The sequence below is a fragment of the Apis mellifera genome, linkage group LG10 (assembly GCF_003254395.2).
Source record: "Apis mellifera strain DH4 linkage group LG10, Amel_HAv3.1, whole genome shotgun sequence".
Taxonomy (NCBI): Eukaryota; Metazoa; Arthropoda; class Insecta; order Hymenoptera; family Apidae; genus Apis; species Apis mellifera.
This window is the reverse complement of record NC_037647.1, coordinates 10,163,375-10,181,934: the sequence shown is the minus strand read 5'-3', so window position 1 is coordinate 10,181,934 and position 18,560 is coordinate 10,163,375. Positions and strand designations below refer to the sequence as shown.

The 18,560-nt window shown below is 43.7% G+C and overlaps 2 protein-coding genes across 10 annotated transcripts in view; both read left to right on the top strand.

The window, feature by feature from the left end:
* LOC725422 (box A-binding factor) overlaps window positions 1-4,367 on the top strand; it is a 30,805-nt gene extending 26,438 nt beyond the window's left edge. For 3 of the 6 annotated variants that reach the window (XM_016914394.2, XM_016914391.2, XM_016914393.2), the window contains exons 6-8: window positions 282-457; window positions 2,295-2,661; window positions 2,943-4,367. In XM_016914394.2, coding sequence (XP_016769883.2) covers window positions 282-457; window positions 2,295-2,661; window positions 2,943-3,433 — 1,034 coding nt within the window. In that variant the 3' untranslated portion in view covers window positions 3,434-4,367. Of the gene's footprint in view, window positions 1-281; window positions 458-1,104; window positions 1,191-2,294; window positions 2,662-2,942 lie in introns of all 6 variants that reach the window. The other 3 variants (XM_016914392.2, XM_006566111.3, XM_006566110.3) reach the window with 3 other exon arrangements.
* A 1,855-nt stretch (window positions 4,368-6,222) lies between these two features.
* On the top strand, window positions 6,223-17,336 carry LOC725389 (box A-binding factor). 4 transcript variants are annotated; one of them, XM_006566114.3, is made up of 9 exons: window positions 6,241-6,408; window positions 10,489-10,594; window positions 11,420-11,916; window positions 12,096-12,801; window positions 13,003-13,542; window positions 13,963-14,088; window positions 15,324-15,459; window positions 16,073-16,361; window positions 16,471-17,336. In XM_006566114.3, exons 3-9 carry the CDS (start codon window positions 11,426-11,428, stop codon window positions 16,562-16,564), a joined length of 2,382 nt encoding a protein of 793 aa, XP_006566177.2. In that variant the 5' UTR covers window positions 6,241-6,408; window positions 10,489-10,594; window positions 11,420-11,425; the 3' UTR covers window positions 16,565-17,336. The 4 variants fall into 4 exon arrangements, with proteins under 4 accessions (XP_001121244.3, XP_006566178.2, XP_016769884.2 ...); XM_001121244.5 differs by lacking the exon at window positions 10,489-10,594 and having other exon boundaries at window positions 6,223-6,408; XM_006566115.3 differs by lacking the exons at window positions 10,489-10,594; window positions 16,073-16,361 and having other exon boundaries at window positions 6,223-6,408.
* Window positions 17,337-18,560: the final 1,224 nt, after the last annotated feature.

The following is an 18,560-nucleotide window of genomic DNA, read 5'->3' as shown; positions in this document are numbered from 1 at the left end:
TTTTCCGACAGGCATTCGAATGTCGCGAGTCGAAAATAACAAAACGAAGCACGCGTGCACGTATATTTTTGCATCCTATCCCCCCCCTTTCGTTTCCTTCCGTATAGTCTCTCTTTCCTTCTCCCGTCACCCCGTTTCTTCGTTTCGCTTTCACGTTTGCACGTGGTGAAATCCCCCTACTGTTTCGAAATATTTCCCAATGATTTACTTTTTGAAAGGGAAAATCGTTTGCGCTTTCACACGTATGTGGATTCCATTTTGAAAATATACAAATCGCGCAGTGCACAACATCGAGGCGGAATACTTTACGGAGGGCCGCGAGTGTGTAAATTGCGGCGCAATTTCCACTCCGTTATGGCGACGAGACGGTACGGGCCACTACCTGTGCAACGCGTGCGGTCTTTACCACAAGATGAATGGAATGAACCGACCTTTGGTGAAGCAGCCACGGCGATTGGTAAGGAAGGAAGGAAGAAAGAAAATAAGGAAAGAAGGAGGGAAGGAACGGAACAACTAAGCAATCGTGTATGATCGGCGAATTTTCATTGAAAGCGCGGACATACGCTTGGTGTTAAAGCCGTTTTCCGCTTTCTTTTTCTTTGTCTATCTGTTTCTCTCTCTCTCTCTCTCTCTCGGAACGATTTTCTCTCCTTGTCCGTTGCAACAAGCAATAAGGAGACGAAGAAAGAGAGAAAGATGAAGAAAAAAGGGAAAGGAGATCGGTCTGAAGAGAAGAGTGTAGATGCGCGTGCGCAGAGATATGCGCGTCGTGTATATAGAACAACAGGAGCCTATGTGGAAATTCGCCCGTGTCCAAATTGGTGGCGTGTGAATCCATGCCACATTCGTGACTTAGCACACATTGGGACTTAGCACAGATCGATAGTTGTCGCGCGATTTTCGCGTTTTTCGTTCCGCACTCGTTTGCGCAACGTTTTCGCAATTTACAGACGATGGTATTGCAGATTACCGGAAATCGTATGCCAGCGGATTTGTGTCGATGTTTAAAAAAAGTGGAAAAGGACTCGATGCGCGAATTTTAGGCGCGCGCACGCGACACGAGTAGAAGCACCCTTAACGTTTGGCATCCTGTCTCTGTTTCAGTGGCGGACCAGGGCGATTTCTACAAAGGCTTCTGTGTGTATAGTGGCACCCGTCGCGCCTTCGAGGAGAAATCGAGCCGGCGTTTGGTAGGTGTCATCCCCCAACACATTCACTCATTTACTCACTCACTCAATCGCTCACTCATGCATATCTTTCCTCTCTCTCTCTCTCTCTCTCTCTCTCTCTCTCTCTCTCTCTCTCTCTCTCTCTCTCTCTCTTCTTTATATCACTATTAGCTCCTGTCGATATTCGCTATTCGCAGATTGAAATATTTCCTCTCCTCCTATTTTATTTCTCTTATTCCGACCACAATTTTACTCATGTCTCATCGATCTATTTTCGATCACTTCTCATCGTACGCTTATTCTTTTTTCCATCGTCCGCTTGAATTCGATGCATTTTTCTCGACGATTCAAATAGAGAAAAACGACGTCTATTTTCCATCGTAGCTCGCAGTAGTAGAAAACGATTACCGGTTGAAAATTAATTATAGCTTCGAGGTGCCACTATGCCCATGGTACAATCGTGCTCCGTTTCGAAATCTTGCGTAGCCTGGTATAGATTAAAAAAAGAAAAAAAAAAAAAGAAAGAAAAAAAGAAAGAAAGAGAGAGAAAAAAAAACGGGAGAAAAATCAAACAATTTCTTCTCGTCTCGATACTATATACTCGGCGACTTTTTATTCGTCAAGTTTAGTGACAGGCTCGCGTGATTTCGCGCGGGGAGTTTTAGCCAATCACGTTGTGTCTCGCGCGCGCGAGCGCGACATCGTTGGCGAACGGCGTCGCGGTCGCTGCGCACGAGTCAACGTTTGAGCTTAATTCGATCATAAGTTACGGTAGACGTAAGACTTTTTCTTCCTCTGTTTCATCCGTCTCTATTCCTATCCTCCTGTTTATTATGCTTATTTTCATTGAAATCCGCCCTTCTTTCATCCCATTCTATCATATCTCTGTCGGAAAAGAGTCGTTTTTTCTATTAAAAAAAATTGGCTCGTTTCCCACTCGTCCTTTTTACCTTCGTCTGTTGCTCTCCCCTCTCCTCCTCCTCCTCCTTCTCCTTCCCCTTCCACTTCTCCTCCTTCCCCTTCTCCTCCTAGTTTGTTCAAATTTTTTGTCCAAACGTCGCCCGTAGTACGAACAGAATCGTAAACACGAAACGAGATTTTTAACGAGATTTCATGTGTCCGCAGTCGGCTTCAAGACGAGTAGGCACTTCTTGCAGTAATTGTCAAACGACGATGACGTCGTTATGGCGTCGAAACACGTTGGGCGAGCCTGTTTGCAACGCGTGCGGCCTTTATTTCAAGTTGCACGGAGTGAACAGGCCTCACACCATGAAGAAGGACAGCATTCAGACGCGGAAGAGGAAACCGAAGGGTGGGATGAAGTCTAGCGACACGCCGATCGCCGGCAACGTGGCCGGAGTGAGCAATAACAGCACGACCATCACGGCGGCCAACAACAACAACAACAACAACAACAACAACAACAACAATAACAATAACAACAACAACAATAGCTTAAAATTAGAACCTGGTACGAATTCGAACGGGATCGGTATGTCTCTATTATTTTACAGGCCAGTGTTTCTCAACCTTTTCGAGTCGCGTTCTCAACTTGTTCGTTCTCGAACAAATTCAATCGTTCGCATATAAAGTTTTTTATGAGGAATGCAATCGTTTCGAAAGAAAACTCGTTAATCGAAAACGACTCTTCGCTCGGATTGAGAACCGCTGGTCTCCACACGATCTTTTTTCATTTTATTTTATCTTATCCTGCGTAACAATAACTCGATCCACAAGCCTCGATTTTTTTCTCAATTTTCAACGTTTCGACAGACACGTACGGCGAGTTAAGGATGAGCCACGCAGGGATGCCTCAAGTGAGCTACGGAAGCAGCCTTTACGGAAGCCCACAATCGGCGACCCAGATCGTCTCCTATCAGTCGGCGCCCTCTGGAATGTACTACGATATGATCGTGTCTCAACAGCAACAGCAACAGCAACAACAGCAACAACAACAGCAACAGCAACAACACCCGCACCATCAACACCCGCAACTCCTCGAGACCCACTCGCCCAAGGTCGAGTGCCCGTCACCGCCGTGCGCGAATCGATCACCCGTCATGATATCGGCGAGCCATTCGCCCGATCATCATCAACTCCCGTCACCGCACATCGTCACGCTTGGAAACTCGTCGCCGAGCACGGCCGCCACGAAAATCATTCTCGACAACGGCCACCTCGACAGACCGTCCGTCGTATCGCGAGACCGACTCCTGTCGACGACAAAATTGAAGTCGTCCGTCGACGGGAAAATTCGTTGTTAACGAGTGAATACAAATAAGTACAAAAAAGAAAAAAGAAAAAAAAAAGAAACGCGTTACTTCTCTCTTCGTTCTTTCAACGATTTTTCGATTCGACGCTTTGAAAGAGGAGGAAGAATGTATGTTTTGTTTCTTTTGCGTTTTTCTTTTTTCAAAGCGTCGTCGAATTATTGAGGGAGAGAGAGAGAGAGAGAGAAGTACGAGGAATGAAAAAAGGAGAAGAAATTTTTTTTTTCTCTTTCATTCTTAAAATTAAGCGACGATTCAATTCAATTTATCAACTCTATGTATGTATGATGATCTTTTTCTTCTTTTTATTCTTTCTTCTCTTTGCGTCATTCTTCTCGCGCGCGTTTGTCCCTCGAAGAACAAGGGGACAAGCAGAAAAGGTATAAATAATGATGTAAATGGTGAATATATATATATATATAATATATAATGTATAATATATATGTATATATATAAGGATAAAGTAGCGAGGATGAACCTTGCTAAGAAACGAAATGAAAAGACTGGACCCTCCTGTACGTTCGACGAACGGGACTGATAAAGGGGAGGATAATACCAGAGGTTTTTTTTTTTTTTTTTTAAGTATCGATTATATTCATGATTTTGCGAAAAAAAAAAAAGGAAGGAAAAGAAAAAAAAAAAAGAAACTCGTTGTAAATAGTTTTGAAAAAAAGTGTGCATGCAGCGTGAGCAAAATACGACGTACGTGGGGTACGAACCTTGTTTTTAAGAAAGATTCGGTTGTTTATTTTTACGCGCACGTTTTCAATTAGAGCGGCGTTCGATGAATGAAATTGTCCAAACGATATTCGATATTCCGGCCGCTTATTATTCTTCCGTTGCTTGTAAATAGACAGTGTAATGTTAATTATTAAAAGAAAAAAAAAAAAAGAAGAAAAGGAAAAAGGAAAAAAAAAAAAAAAAAAAACGATAAGTTTCGATTCGAAACTTGTGGTTGCGCGCGGTTTCGGAGTCGAAAATACTTGAAAATACTAGTAATAATCGTTATCTTTTTCGGTCTAATTGTAGCGTTACAACGACCTACGCTGTTCAGTGTCGTTCCACACATTGCGAATGCTACGATCTATATAAACGATACGATGCATAACATTATAATTTTATAGCGTTTACCGATAAGAACGTGGTGACGATGACTATGACAAAGACGATGACAATGACGAGGACGACGGCGGCGGCGAACGAAAGCGCTTTTTCGATAACAAAAATTGTGATCGTGGTCAAGCAATAAACGTTTGCGCGGACGAGAGAGAGAGAGAGAGAGAGAGAGAGCACGAGAGTCCAGCGAGTCGAGGATTTTACGCATTAAGGGCAAACACGATGTTCTTATTCTATCTTCTAAAGTGTGTTGTATCGAATCGGTAATTTTTAAATAAAAAGGGATATTTAAATCGGAAATATCGAAGAAGATTTATAATGGAACCAGCCGCGATAAAATGAAAATGAGAATACTTAATTTGCGTACTTAAACACGTATTATTTATTCTAGGAATATGAAATTATAACCTCGTTTCATCTTTGCCAACAACTACTACACGACTGTCATCGAGGAGAACGACGAATAAAATACGAAGAGGAATTTTTTTCAAACGTTTACAAAGAAATTTACGATATTTTTTTTTTTTGGTGTCAAAATACTCGTCTCACTAATTCGAAGGGAGGAGGGATTGTTCCTGGAGAAGTGTCGAGCGTATAACGAAAATAAATATCGTGAGCGCGAGGAAAAGGAAGGAAGTAAGCGCTGGCACGGCCACGAGAACGCAACCGACGCTCGGGGACCAGCTGGCAGAGAGAAGTCGGTGAACGTGCAGGAAAACTTCATCCTTGTGTATTTTCGGCGATAACGGCCGCGATATCTCGACTAATCTCGGTTAAAGGTTGGGACGACAGAACGCGTCCCCTCATTGGCGTAATCGAGGGGGGGAACGAAGCGAGGAAGCCATTGCATTTCGCGCGCATTTCGAATTGACGCGAATCCTTTGAAGCATCGAGATATGGAGATACTTGGACACGAGTGATATTTCTGCATTTGCGAAAGAGTGGCATTATGCGCAAACCGTAATTTTGTTCGAATTTCGAATCCTCGGTAAGCTTTGCTCTTACGACCGTGTCTCCTCACCTGAGTGTCCCAAGTCTTATCGAAGGAATCCCGCGTGTGTGCTCTGCAATGACGACACCCTCTTCTCTTGACTCGAGCTTCCCTCTTCTCCCGCTGTTTTCAACGATAACACGGCGCATGCTCAATCCCTCTTTCTTTCTCTTTCCTATGCACGTACTATATGTACGTATGTATATACTTGTTCACCGTATTTTAGATGTAAACCGATACCTTTCGTCGAGCAAGAAAAAAGGGGGATAAAGAGTAATAAATTCCCAACTTGTTTCCTCTCCTTTTCCCGTTTATTTTTCTTCTCATCGTGAGAGACCATTTTAAAAAGAGAAGAGAAGAGAAAAAGAAAAAAGAGCGACTCTCTAAAATGTAGGTTTTCCAACGAAGGTGTGTAAAATGGGGGATCGTGCGAGACCAAGATGGCAGCGAAAGGGAGGCGAAAACGATCGATAAGTTGACAGGAGGATGAAGAGGCGATCAGGTTTGCCTGGCGTTCGTCTAATCGCGTATTCGGTCAATATTTAACGCGTTCGCGTTCGCGTCGCGCGTGCTTTCCCTCTCTCCCTTAAACTCGAATCGAAAAGCTTCGGTACGACGCTACCAGGCGGCAGCCGGCCCGAATCCCGTCGACACACCTTGGCAGCGCACCTGTGTCAAGCCGCGCGCCGCGCTCTCTCGCCACCTTCGCTCTCGAATCGTAACCGCGTCTGCGAGTCGATTGTCGACCGTCGACGCGACACAAATCGCATTCACGTTCCTCGATATCGCGGCCAAAAAAACCTGAATCCTACGGAAATCATCACGTTCCATGCGAAACGATTCACCTCGTCCTCCTGCCACGGTAAGTATTTCTCGATCTTTCAATTTTCCCGCTTCGGATTCGTTCACTATTTTTCTCGCTCTTTCTTCACGCTCTTCTTTACCTCTCGTTGGAATTCTTTCTCCTTCTCTCTCTCTCTCTCTTTTCTTTTTTTTAATCAATCTATTTTGTCGTCTCTCGGAGAGAGTTTATTCTTTAATATCGCAAAATATTCTCGTTTACGATACACGGCGTGGAATATGAAAAGTAAGATATCGAGATGAAGAAAAGAGTATAAATAACGGGACCGATTTATTTCATCCATAAGATGGTGAGAAATTTTGGGGGGGAAAAAAAGAGACGAAGGGAGCGTGCGAAGAGCGGAAGAATTGGAAACGAAGGACGGTGTGGTACGATGCATGGGGCGTTGTATGTATCGCGACACGGAGGTATCGAGACGAAACGAGTCGTGGCAAGACGAGGTAGGGCGCGACGCGTTGAGTCAAGGCAAGCCGATATTTGGAAAGACGTATGGTAGCTCGGTTGTTCGGTAGCGCGTGCACGGACGAACGAACGAACAAACGAAACAGAAACACTTGTGTTTTACGTTCGGCAACACTTGTGGATGGACCATGAGCCACGATCTTCTCTTTTCGTGGCTCGATCAGTTTTTTTCGTCCCGTGCAAAGCTCGACGACTATTTTTTCCCCGAGATTCGAGATCGTTTCAACGAATTCAAATTATTTTCCGGTTCACTCTTTTCGTTTCGTCCAACATACGTACATGCATACGTATATATATATACGTATATATATATAAATGTCGCGTGCCACAACCATCTCGACGAAGTCTACCGCGAAACTATACGATATCCAGACGAGAGATACCCCTGTGCACAGATATTTTATTAATCGTTAAGCACATAGCTGTGGTAAGATAATGGAATAATATCGGGCAATGACGATAATGCTGTTTGTCGTGCGTGGCGTTAATTATTGGACTCGAGAGTCGCGTAATCGGCCGAGCATCGGATCGCGTTTCATCCTTTTCCCTCGAAACGTGCAACCCTTTCCCGAGACTCTCGGCGACTCGCGCGTTAAATTAAATTTCGCTCGAAATATCGTAAATACGAGTATTTTAACCGCCCGGTACGAAGCATGTAGGCCGAAACGACACGAGAAATTACCGTTCAACCGCGTGCCCCTAATTCTTGCCTTAGAAATCTTAGCTTCGTTTCGCGGGAAGACTTGTTTCGTTTCCTACGATGGTACGTAAAGCAGGCGGATTTTGTTTATTCGTGGAAAGGCACGGAACGTTCGCGCGTTGTAAATTATTACGATAATTGCGTTGTAAAGAGGCGCGATCGCGCGCAACGGGGATCGGGCCGATGGATCGCGTTATCGTATCGTAAAGAGCTTTGAGGCGGTGCTCGCGATTCGAGAGGAGAGCGCGACGTTTAAATCCATAGTCAAACTCATTCTCTTCTCGTAGACAGGTAGAATCTTAATCAAGCCTCGAAATAACGTTTCTAGCGCGAATCGGCTATGTCTCTTATTATCATGGAAAATTACCGGATTCGGGGAAGAACCGAAGTTGCGTAACGATGGATACGCGTCATCCCTTGACGCATGCGCTTCGCCTTCGACGAAGAAAAAAAAAAAGAAAAAAAAAAAAAATGCCATTTCTTACATGATGATCGCCGTCTGCCTTTTTTCGATATCGTGTTCACGTACGCACCCATACCAGCTCATCCGGGATTTTCATTTCATCGCCGATAAGAATTTCCTAACTGATAAAGAAAATGGCCTCGCCGTTGCTGTTCGCGATTCTGACGCAACCCTTTCGGTCGTTCCACAAAAAAAAAAGAAAAGAAGAGAAAAAATCGAGAAGCAATCGAGAGACACCTCTTTCCCCCGATCCGATTCGACTCCACTCCAACCATTTTTTTTTTTCCGTTTCACCTTAATCTCCCTCGCTTCTCCGACACTTGGTTTCACTTCTCGATTCTCGACTCGAGAGAGAGAGAGAGAGAGCTTACGGGCAGTACACGTAATCGTGATTCCGCGCGTGATTCTCCACCGCGGCCGGGATCGATCGATCGACTCGGCAATCATTTTCGCCGGAGGGATGGACGGGGCGGTCGCGCGGCCTCTACGGCGCGTCCCCGCGCAACTAGAGAAACGGCCCTACGCGTTCCTGGCGAACCCGACGACTGAAATTATCATTTTAGCTGATATACTAGCTAATGTAAGGATGCAGTTTTATCTCTTATTATCATGGGAAACGAGATAAATCGCGATAGTGCCGTTTATTTTGACAACGGCGTACCTCTCGCCGACGGCTCGGCGAGAGGCATCCCCCATCGGTGGCCACGCGAGCCGATCGTCACCGCCGCCCCTTTCCTTTCGATCCCTTTCCTACTCTCCTACTCCGCGCAATTTTCTTCCTCGAACATCCTCTCCTCTCAGAGGAAGAGAGAAGAGAGTCCTCCTCGGACTCCTCTCGTTTTCGTACTCGATCGGAATGCACGGACGTGGATGGATGATCGATCGGTTTTCGAGAGAGCAGTGGACGTGACTCGGTCGATTTCTTATCGTTCGTTATCAACGATATAACCGCGAAGCAATCTATATTTCCTTCGTTCTCTTGATAAACAATACGGTTTTTTTTTCCCCTTTCGATACGAAGAAGATCGATGAATCGATGGTTCCGCGGAAAATTTCGCTGCATCGAAGTGAATCGAGAGATCGGGTAGAATCTCGCTTTCGAGGGGAAGAAGTAAGAAAAATTGAAAAATTGTTCGTTTTTTAACGATCGAAGAGAGATCGTGTTTTTCGAGAGGGAAAAAAAAAAAAATTGTTTTTCAAATGTCTTATCGATCGAGATTGGTGAACGAGGAGCATATGGGACGAGCATCGGTCACATTTTCGATTTTTATCGCGGTTAATCCGTATCGAAGACGAGTCACGTAGCACGAAGAGATCAAAGGTTTTGCAAAGATTCCTTCCGATTTCTTACGCGATATATCGGAGTAACCCTCGGTTGGGTTACCTTCACGATGACTTGGCTTCGTTTGCGAAGATGAATCAGAGCGAGGATCGGTGACGTAATAACGGCCTCGTTCATTATCTACGACGATCGAAAAACTTTCTTGACGAAAATTAGCTTCGAACTGGCTCAGCTTGTTTATCGATCGTTTCTCAACCCCCCCCTCTTTATTCTTTCGCTCGAAATATATTTTCTTAAACTATAAGCGAGAACTGTAATGAATCGGATTAGTCGGAAAGTAACGATCCGTTAATGCAGACATAATGTAGAAAGTCGGCCGATAATTGCCGCCTATACGTTAAAAAAAATGTAGATTTCACGCGCAGATAATATTCTTCGAAGAGAGGAGAAAGAGGGAGAAAGATAAAAAGTGGGTGTGATTTTCGCGAACGAAAACGTCTCGCCAAAAAGTACGAAGATTCGGTTCGAAGGATTGCCAGGCAGGAAAAACAGCCTATATCGCAATACGATCCGTTTCATCCTCGACGAAGAACGAATAAGGAGAAGGGAGAAAAAAGAGAGAGAGAGAAAGAAGCGAAGATAAAAAGCGGGTGCGAATGATTCACACCGTTGCTACCCTACCAGCACCGAATATACACACCGAGCCGTGCGGAGCGTAAAGTACTCACGGAGAATCCGTGGCAACAAAATGGCGAAGATGGCCGACGAGAACGTAGACGAAGGGGCGAAAGGGGAGGCATGGACACCTCTCGCGATCCCCTCCCTCCCCCACCCCCGTGACAGCTTGTTATCTCGCTCGTGAGCTAGCAAGCGGCCGCTCGTTATCGACGAACAAACAAACGGACCCCTCCGTTTGCCTCTTTTCCACTCGATAACTGGAGAGAGATTCTTTTCCCTCTCCTCCCTCTCTCTCTCTCTCTCTCTCTTTCTTTCTCTCTTTCTCTCTCTCTTTTTCGTTTTAGTTTTTCCGTCAAAAGAGGGAAAAACGTAGTAACTTTTAGTGCTCTGCACGGTGGCGCCGCTTCGTTCGTGTATTCGCCTCCGCGCAGGAAATTCGTTTCGAGCGGACGCACAGTAGTGAGTTTTCGGACACGGTGTTTTTCTGGATTATAGATTATAAAGGGGGATTGTGCAGTGCGCGTCGAATAATCACGGGCTGGACAACGCGTCAGGATCGAACGTCGACCGAAACGGATTTTTCACTCGCCACCCTTCGAAGGTAGGAAAAGATCGGTTTCGAATTTCGGGGTTTTTTTCTTCCGATCGTTGTGCGATTAACTGTGATTGCTGATCAGCTGACTGTTTATGTCAATATCTGGGTTTATTTAAGATGAAACAATTTTTTTTATAATTTTTAAATCCAATTGGTTGTTATTTGGATTCCGATTAATTACAATTTTTAATTATCAAAATTTAAAATCAAACAGTATCGAAAATTTGATCAGATACGAACGATATAAACGATTCAAATATATTAACTGCGATCAGTGCATCTTAACTTTAGTGATCGAACGAACCAGTGAATTCCTACGAGGTTGTTGGCGTCCAAATTGGAATTCTCCGCATTTTTACCACGTGAAAAAATCCCGTTCGTAGAAAAAGATCTGAAAGAAACTGAACTCGCGATAAGTGTTGTCAGGAGTAAAAAGATTGCTTGCCGTCGGTTTGAAAGAAAAGAGTGAGTGGAGTGTGGTCGCGTGCTCGGTCCGGAAGTCGAAACTTGACATTGTCAAAGGGAAGTGTGACGCGAGTCACAGGTAAACACCGAGTTTGCCGGTTTTTTCTCGAGACGGACGAGGCGCGCCGTCCTCTCCCTTCCCCGCTTCTTCCTGTGTCGAACCATTCTCTTCCGTTCTTTTCTTCGACGTTCTTTCGAGATTCCGACAGAAAACAATTGTCACTTTGCACTCGCACTCGCTTCAACTTGAGTTATCTGGCCGAAACGCGATCGAGTCGCGTGCCACAAGGCTCCACCTTCTCTGCTCTTCCATCCACGGCAATCCTTTTTTCGATTGTCGAAAGATCGTGTGCTTACGTATTACAGATCGCAATGAAGGAGACGTTGACGAAGCAAGAGATCAAACGCGAATGGGAGGAAAACAGCGTGGACGAAGGTTCACCCAGGATGGCCATGGTTGGGACAAATCCAGATGAACAATCCGTCGAGAGTCCCCGGACGGTGATCACAGCGAGAAGGCACGTGCGCACCATCACCACGGCTGGTCATATAACCGAGATGGTGGTTGATCCGGAACCAGACTCACCCGATAATCTCCAATCGCAGCGGCAACAGCAACATCATCGATCGATGGATGAACAGCAAACTCGATCGCGCACGTTTCAAGAAGAGCAACAGCAAGATCAAGCATGTAAACAAAATTCGCAGACCTACGTGCAAATTTCTCACACCGAAACGGAAATTCAACAACAGGATCGTTCTCGAGAGCAACGTATAGTTTATTTAACGAGCAATGGGCAAGAAGTGCGAGTCGTAGCAGAAGCGGTAGATCCATCTACATTGACGGTGAAAGAGACCGTTAGGTAAGTGAAAATCGATCATCCGAATATTAAGCGACGAGGAAAAAAAATTGACATTATTTAAAACAAAAAATATATTTAATACGAGTATACACAATTGTTCACATCACACAGCTTACGTTAATTCCTTTTTTTTCTGGATCTTTATCGATAATGCAATAAGTACAATGATACACTCAAAGGTATGAGACGTCAGAATCCGATGGGACAGAAGCGGATCGCATATACGCTTATCCGGCGGATGGCCAACAACAATTGCAAAGAGAGAACCACGGGATCGCTGTTCAAGCGCAGGAAAGGCGAGTCGTTCAATCAGCCAATCATCAAAGATATAGTCCACGAGAAACTAACCAATCCAGTGGCGGAAATGGGTCAACCAGTAGATCCTATCATCAAGGCTCACCAGTCCTAGTTCCAACTAGCGAGGAGTACGAGGGTGGCGCCCCCATAGTTTCTCATGCGGGGACAACCGTTAGCGTGCGACTCGATTCGCCTACAGCGCCCTCTTATTCTCCGCCAATGAACGACATCGGTATTCGAGCGAGTGCTGGACTTCAACAATCAACTGGTCAGCATCATCATCAACTTGTCGCAGGATACGTGAACGCTGGAGGAGTAAATATCAAGTACGAAACACCGGAAACGTCAAACGCCGCAGTGGTAGCAGCGGCTGCTGCTGCGATTCCAGTCGACAACATTAAAATATCGAACACGTACACTACTCTCGAAACGGTACCGATTCCTCCCACGCAGGCTGTTCAGTATCCTCAGTATATATCCGGTAGTGAGACGTTTCAGCAAGCTCCAACTTATACGTATACAAAACCAGGGGAACAAGTGATTCTGACGTATCCGTCACCAGTTCAATTGCCTTCGCGCGTTCCTGGAGTGAGTAGCTATGTTGTTTATCGTGTAGTCAGTGTTTAAACAACGAAAAATAAAAAATAAAATAAGTTATTTCTTTTCAATTGAACAGAAAACAAATATTTTATTCATAAATTTTTTGTATGCATAGACTATAATTTTTCTTTGTCAGCTTTGTATACAGTACGCCATTGTTACGTTATAGCGCATGCGTTTCGTTCACAGGTAGAATCAGGGAGCACATATATGAAAGGTGATCCAACGTTAGCATCTTCGTTGGGAAGTACGCGTGGAGTAGCATCTCTGCATTACGAACAACCAGGATCTCCAGGATCTCAAATGGCGTACGGAAGCGGGACTAGTACGTATCCATATGCCAAAGCGACTCCTACAGCCGATTATTGGTCGACCGCAGGAACTCCATCTCCACCTACGTTCGATTGCGTCCAGGGATACCAAACGGCAATTTCCGTCGGCGATAGTAACATACTCTATTCTGGCGGTGTATACAGTGTCTCAACTGGAAACACTACGTCTTCATGGTCTAACAATCTGTCACTATCCAATACCGAGGAGCATTTCGAGGGTTCGATCATGACTGTGGATCCTAAAGAGTGTCCTAATTGCGCAATTTTAACTAATGTATTAAGGAGGGACGAAACTGGGAATTACGTGTGTCAAAATTGTATCTATGCAGCAAACAAGATAAACGGTATAAATAGATCATCCATTAAATGCGGCAAACCGAAGCAAGCTGTCGCCACGGTAAATTTCATTTTTTATATTTTTCTCTAGCATGTCTTATTCTTTTTTTTCTTCTTTTGAATTTTTCGTTCAATCTCCCATCTTTCTTTCTTCATCCTTTCTTTTTTAACCTCCCATCTTTTCGTCTCTTTCTTTCTCTCCCTCCCCTCTCTTTTCTCGTTATTTTTTCTTCTGCTCTTTCTTCTTCCCATTTCTTGGCAAGCGTTGTCCACGAAAAAATAGAAAAAAGAATCAACGTTATCTGTTACCGAGCAAACAATCGCGTCGAGACTTACTGCGATTGTTGTTTACTCTAGTTTCTACGTCTCGACGCTCCCATTTTCGTGTTTGTGAATTCGCGTCGTTGAATGCGCAATACTCATGCGCATACGATCGAGAATATTACGCACGAAATGTACACATTTCTCTTTCATTTTCCAGGCGGGTGTTCGAAGAACCGGTGTTCAATGCGCGAATTGCAGGACAAGCAATACGACTCTGTGGCGACGAAATAACAACGGCGAGCCAGTGTGTAATGCATGCGGTCTCTACTACAAATTACACAACGTAAGTTTGTTTATTCGCACATGTAAAGCTTTACTTGACAATTCGAAACGAGAACGACTAAGAATTTCGGCAATTCGATCACAGAGTGCGTGTTTCGGTGTCTCGTCGTCAGCCATATTTCCGATCGCAACGCCATTTCAGTGAATCTCACATCAGACGACGAATTGATTGTTTTTAAGAGTTTTCTCGAGGTGATTTTCTGTTTGTACAACTGCCGCGATCGATCAATTTGGAAAAATGAATCGTTGTATTAAAAATTGCTTGAGCATCGAGATGAAGACGGAATTGATTCGCGTGTGGACAATGAATTAATTTCGGAAAATTGTCTCTATTAAATAATTTTGCTAAAAAGAGATTAAAAAGATTCGTGTTTTTATCATTACGATTCTATTCACGTATTTATAAATAGATGAATAAAAATAAATATAAGACGATAAATATAATAATCAGGAATTAACCTTTTGTTTTTTTCTTCGTCATATTTTGTTCTTTCTTCGAGATATCCATCAGATGCGTGATCTTTACAATTTCAAAGCAACAAAAAACAGATATAAAAATAGATCGCTAATCCTTTTGATTGGCGAATGAAAGAATAAATTTTTTCGATTGGAAATGCGAGTTCAGTAAGCAGAGATTATCTCGGAGAATTCATGTGCATCGAACGTAGAATCTCGATTGAAAATCGAAAACGAAACGCGGTCACTGTTTGTAATCCCGTTTACCTTCCTTACGCAATCCTCCTTCTCGCGTGGTAATCTTGATTGCTCTCTTCTGTGATAATTCTGTTTCAAACACATCTTGGAAACATCATAATTTAGAATCGTACACGGTGCATCGATCTTAGATATCGACTGATTCTTGTTGAGCATGCGCATGCGTTACGAAATCGAAAGAACGAGTGTCGTAATTGTTTATCGACGTTTACCAACGTATTTCTTATTAGAATTTGTCCGGTAACAACATCATGCGAAACTTTAATTTTTATTCGATGCTTATCATGTTTATTGTGTTGTGACGCATCCTTAATTGATGCTGATCCCTCGATCCAATCGTTCGAACGACATTATCAATGATTTTTTTCACAATGATTGCTGATACGGTATAACGTTGATGGCTGATGTCCTTTCTTTTTTTATTTATCGTCGAGTTTAATTAATTAATCGTCTCATTGTTCGTCGTGAGTGACTTTTTGTTTCATTTTTTTTTCTGTTTTTTTTTTTTTTTTTTCTATGCAGGTGAACAGGCCGCTCAGCATGAAGAAAGAGGGAATACAGACGAGGAAGAGAAAACCGAAGAATAATTCGGGAATAAGTGGAAATTTGGCAGGACCAAGCGGCATGCACAAGACCGAGATTAAGTCTGATTTACTCGGTGAGTTTTCGGTGAGCAACTTGTCATTTTAGTTTCTTTTCGTTCGCCTTCGCTTCCCTTCCCTCCCCCCATATCATATCGTATCAATCGTTTTGCTCTTTCTAATCGATCGATCACAGGTGTACCTACGGGTTAAACGTATCATTGTTTCTCGAGTTTCGAGTGTATATTTTATTCGTGTCCCTTATTTTTTTTTTCTCCTCGATTAAGAAAAACGAAAATGTTTATTTTTCTCTTTCGAGTTCTTCTCGTAAATTAAGCAAAACGCGTTAAGGGTCACAAAATGGTATCGACGATTCGAATCGCGAATATCAACGACCTTGAGTCAAAATTTGTAATTAGAGTCCCGAATTGGGAGCAAAGTCCGTCGAACGAGCGCTGCTTCCAAATAAACGATTCGTGCGCATGCGCGCGTGCGTTAAAATGTCGATAATCTATAATCGAGATAAAACGTTTGCCTACTTGTTCGTGAGAATATATTTAGAAAATGTGTGTGAAGGGGGTGAGAAGGGAGAAGAACGTAACGGAAAGAAGCTAACGTGAGAGTATCAGTTTGATTCGAACCGTTGGTTTTTTTTTTTTTTTTTTTTTTTCTTTCTTCTTAACGTTCCAGTGAACTCGATGCAGTTGAACATGTATAGGAGTGGTGGTAGTGGTAGTGGGGGCGGGATAGGGACCAATGCAGAGATGAGACAAGAGACCGAGAGCGAGACGGCTAGTACAGGTACGAATGCAGGGAACCGGGGCGAGAATGAGACCGCAAACGGTAACGCGTTGGGAGGGAACGAAGGAACGGACGAGCGTCCACTCGTAGGTACACCGAGTACGGGAGAATCGGGTCATGCGCACTCGCCTCTCGCTTTACCCACTACCGCCGCGCTCAATCGACAAACTACCCTTATGTAAGTGTGTTATTACGCTCGATTCGATTTTAATCCATGATCCATCTTGATTGCGCGACGTAATAGATTCACAATCTAACCGTTTAATTCGTTTCTATCTTCGTTCCAGCGTGCCACCGCTAGAGCCAATCGTTAGTCAACCTAATAACGATATTTTCACGGTTATAACTACTACCACGGCTATCAATGTCGAGAGAACGTAACAACGAGGACAAAGAAAGGAAATGCGGTAAAAAAAAAATATTTTCGAGCGTTACCAATGTTAAAATTAGCGCCAACAACGAATGGAATGCGAGCGCCATTGTTGCTCGAATGGTAACTGAAGAACATTCTGCAAATCGACTGACATTTTTACCGACAAAAATTTCTTAGCCAATTACGAACGTCGAATTCACCCGCTCAGCCCGGATATCTTCTCGTCACATCGAGAGGGAATCAATTGTGATTCTGGCAATCTCGAATTATCTAAACGAGAAACGGTATCAACTAGCTATTATTGTTACTGTTCCTGCTCCTATCTTCCTCTTTCTCTGTCCATGATTTCTTTTTATTTATTTGTATTATTTTTAAAATAATTACCGAAATCGAATTGGTTGCGATTCACGTCAATTAGATTTGATTTCCAACGCACAGGATAAGCGCTATTTTATCGATTAATTCCGTTTTATCGACCGCAAGCGATTATACCGACGGACATAGTGTTGCAATTCCATCGTACAATGTCGCCCTCTATAAGAGAAAAAATGAAGCCCGTTCTTCGAATGTTTGTCACTGTTCATCGATCTCTCAAGATACTCGACCTTTCTATATCATTAACTCTTTCATCTCGTACACTTTTGTTTTCACCCTATATCCGAGTCCTACGAAAATTTTACGCGCATTTCGTTGTAAATATGCGACGCATCGACCAAAGTTGTCTCCTTTCGCGTACACCTACGTATATACGCGATGCATATTGCAACATTTGCAAACAAATATACGTGTGTAATATATAAAATACGATGCATCGCTTATTTGTGAAAGAAACGAGTACACGTAGGTGTGTAGCGAGGCGAATTCTCGTAAAGGATAATATAAGTAACGCGCGAAGCGAAAGCAACAAGATAATAAATAATGAATAATTGAACGATAAAAAAAAGAATTAAAACGAAATAGTATTTATTTGTTGGCGCATTGTCCGTCGAGAAATGCACAAATTCGACGATACGCATAACACGAAATAGGGAATAATTTGAATCGATTCAATGCGTTGTAAGATCGTTACAAAAACTGCCTACTTGTTTTGTATAGGCATATATACATATATACATAAATATATATATATATGTATAAAAGCTTGTATATAAAGCTTGAATAAAAGAAGTGGAAACGATGTTGGAAACATTTGATTTTTGATCGAACACTTTCGCAAAGTGGCTGGTTTAGCGGATCGGCGCGCAACAACTTCGAAACCTTGAAAGAAATGTACTCGGAACGATGCAAGGAACGAAAGGAAGGATACGAGACGAGGACGAACGGTCCACGAAACGGCGAGGATCGGCATCGAGGCTGCAAGAGCAAAAGGAAGGCGCACGATCGAGCGGAGGGAAGGCGAAATGGAAGGCCGGCAAACGAGGAGGCCGCAGCCGGGGGGAGGGGGCATGGGGCCGAGGGGGGAGGCGAGGGGCCGTGAGTCCATCAGCCTAAAGAGTGGCTATCGTGCCTGCTAAGGGCTATTCCATGTTAGCCGCTCTCGTCGAGCTCCTTTTTTTTTTTTTTTTTTTTCTCTCTCTCCCCCCCTTTTTTTCCTCCTTTTTATTCCCCTCCTGTGGACTTTTTGTCAGCCGCAAATGTGGCGCCGCCCTCGAGATCCCTTCTCGCGCGGAGAAACACCGAAACTTTTGCCATCGTCGTCGTCGTCGTTGTCGTCGACGTCGACGTTATCGGCGTTGCGAATTCAACTACGCTCTTATCTCTTTTACCGATCGGACGCGACGTTTTCATCGATCCAAACCCGCATTTCTCGTTTATCGACGATTTCTTCCTCTTCGACGCGACGAGAAAGAGAAATAATATTTTTCTCTCCTGTTATTTATTTCGAATATATATATATATATATATTCGAAATAATTCGATTCGACTCGAAAGGGTCGACAGACGGAAATCCAGCCAGCCGCGAACCGTTCTAAACGAAGGAAGGGGGATTGTTCGGATTCTCGC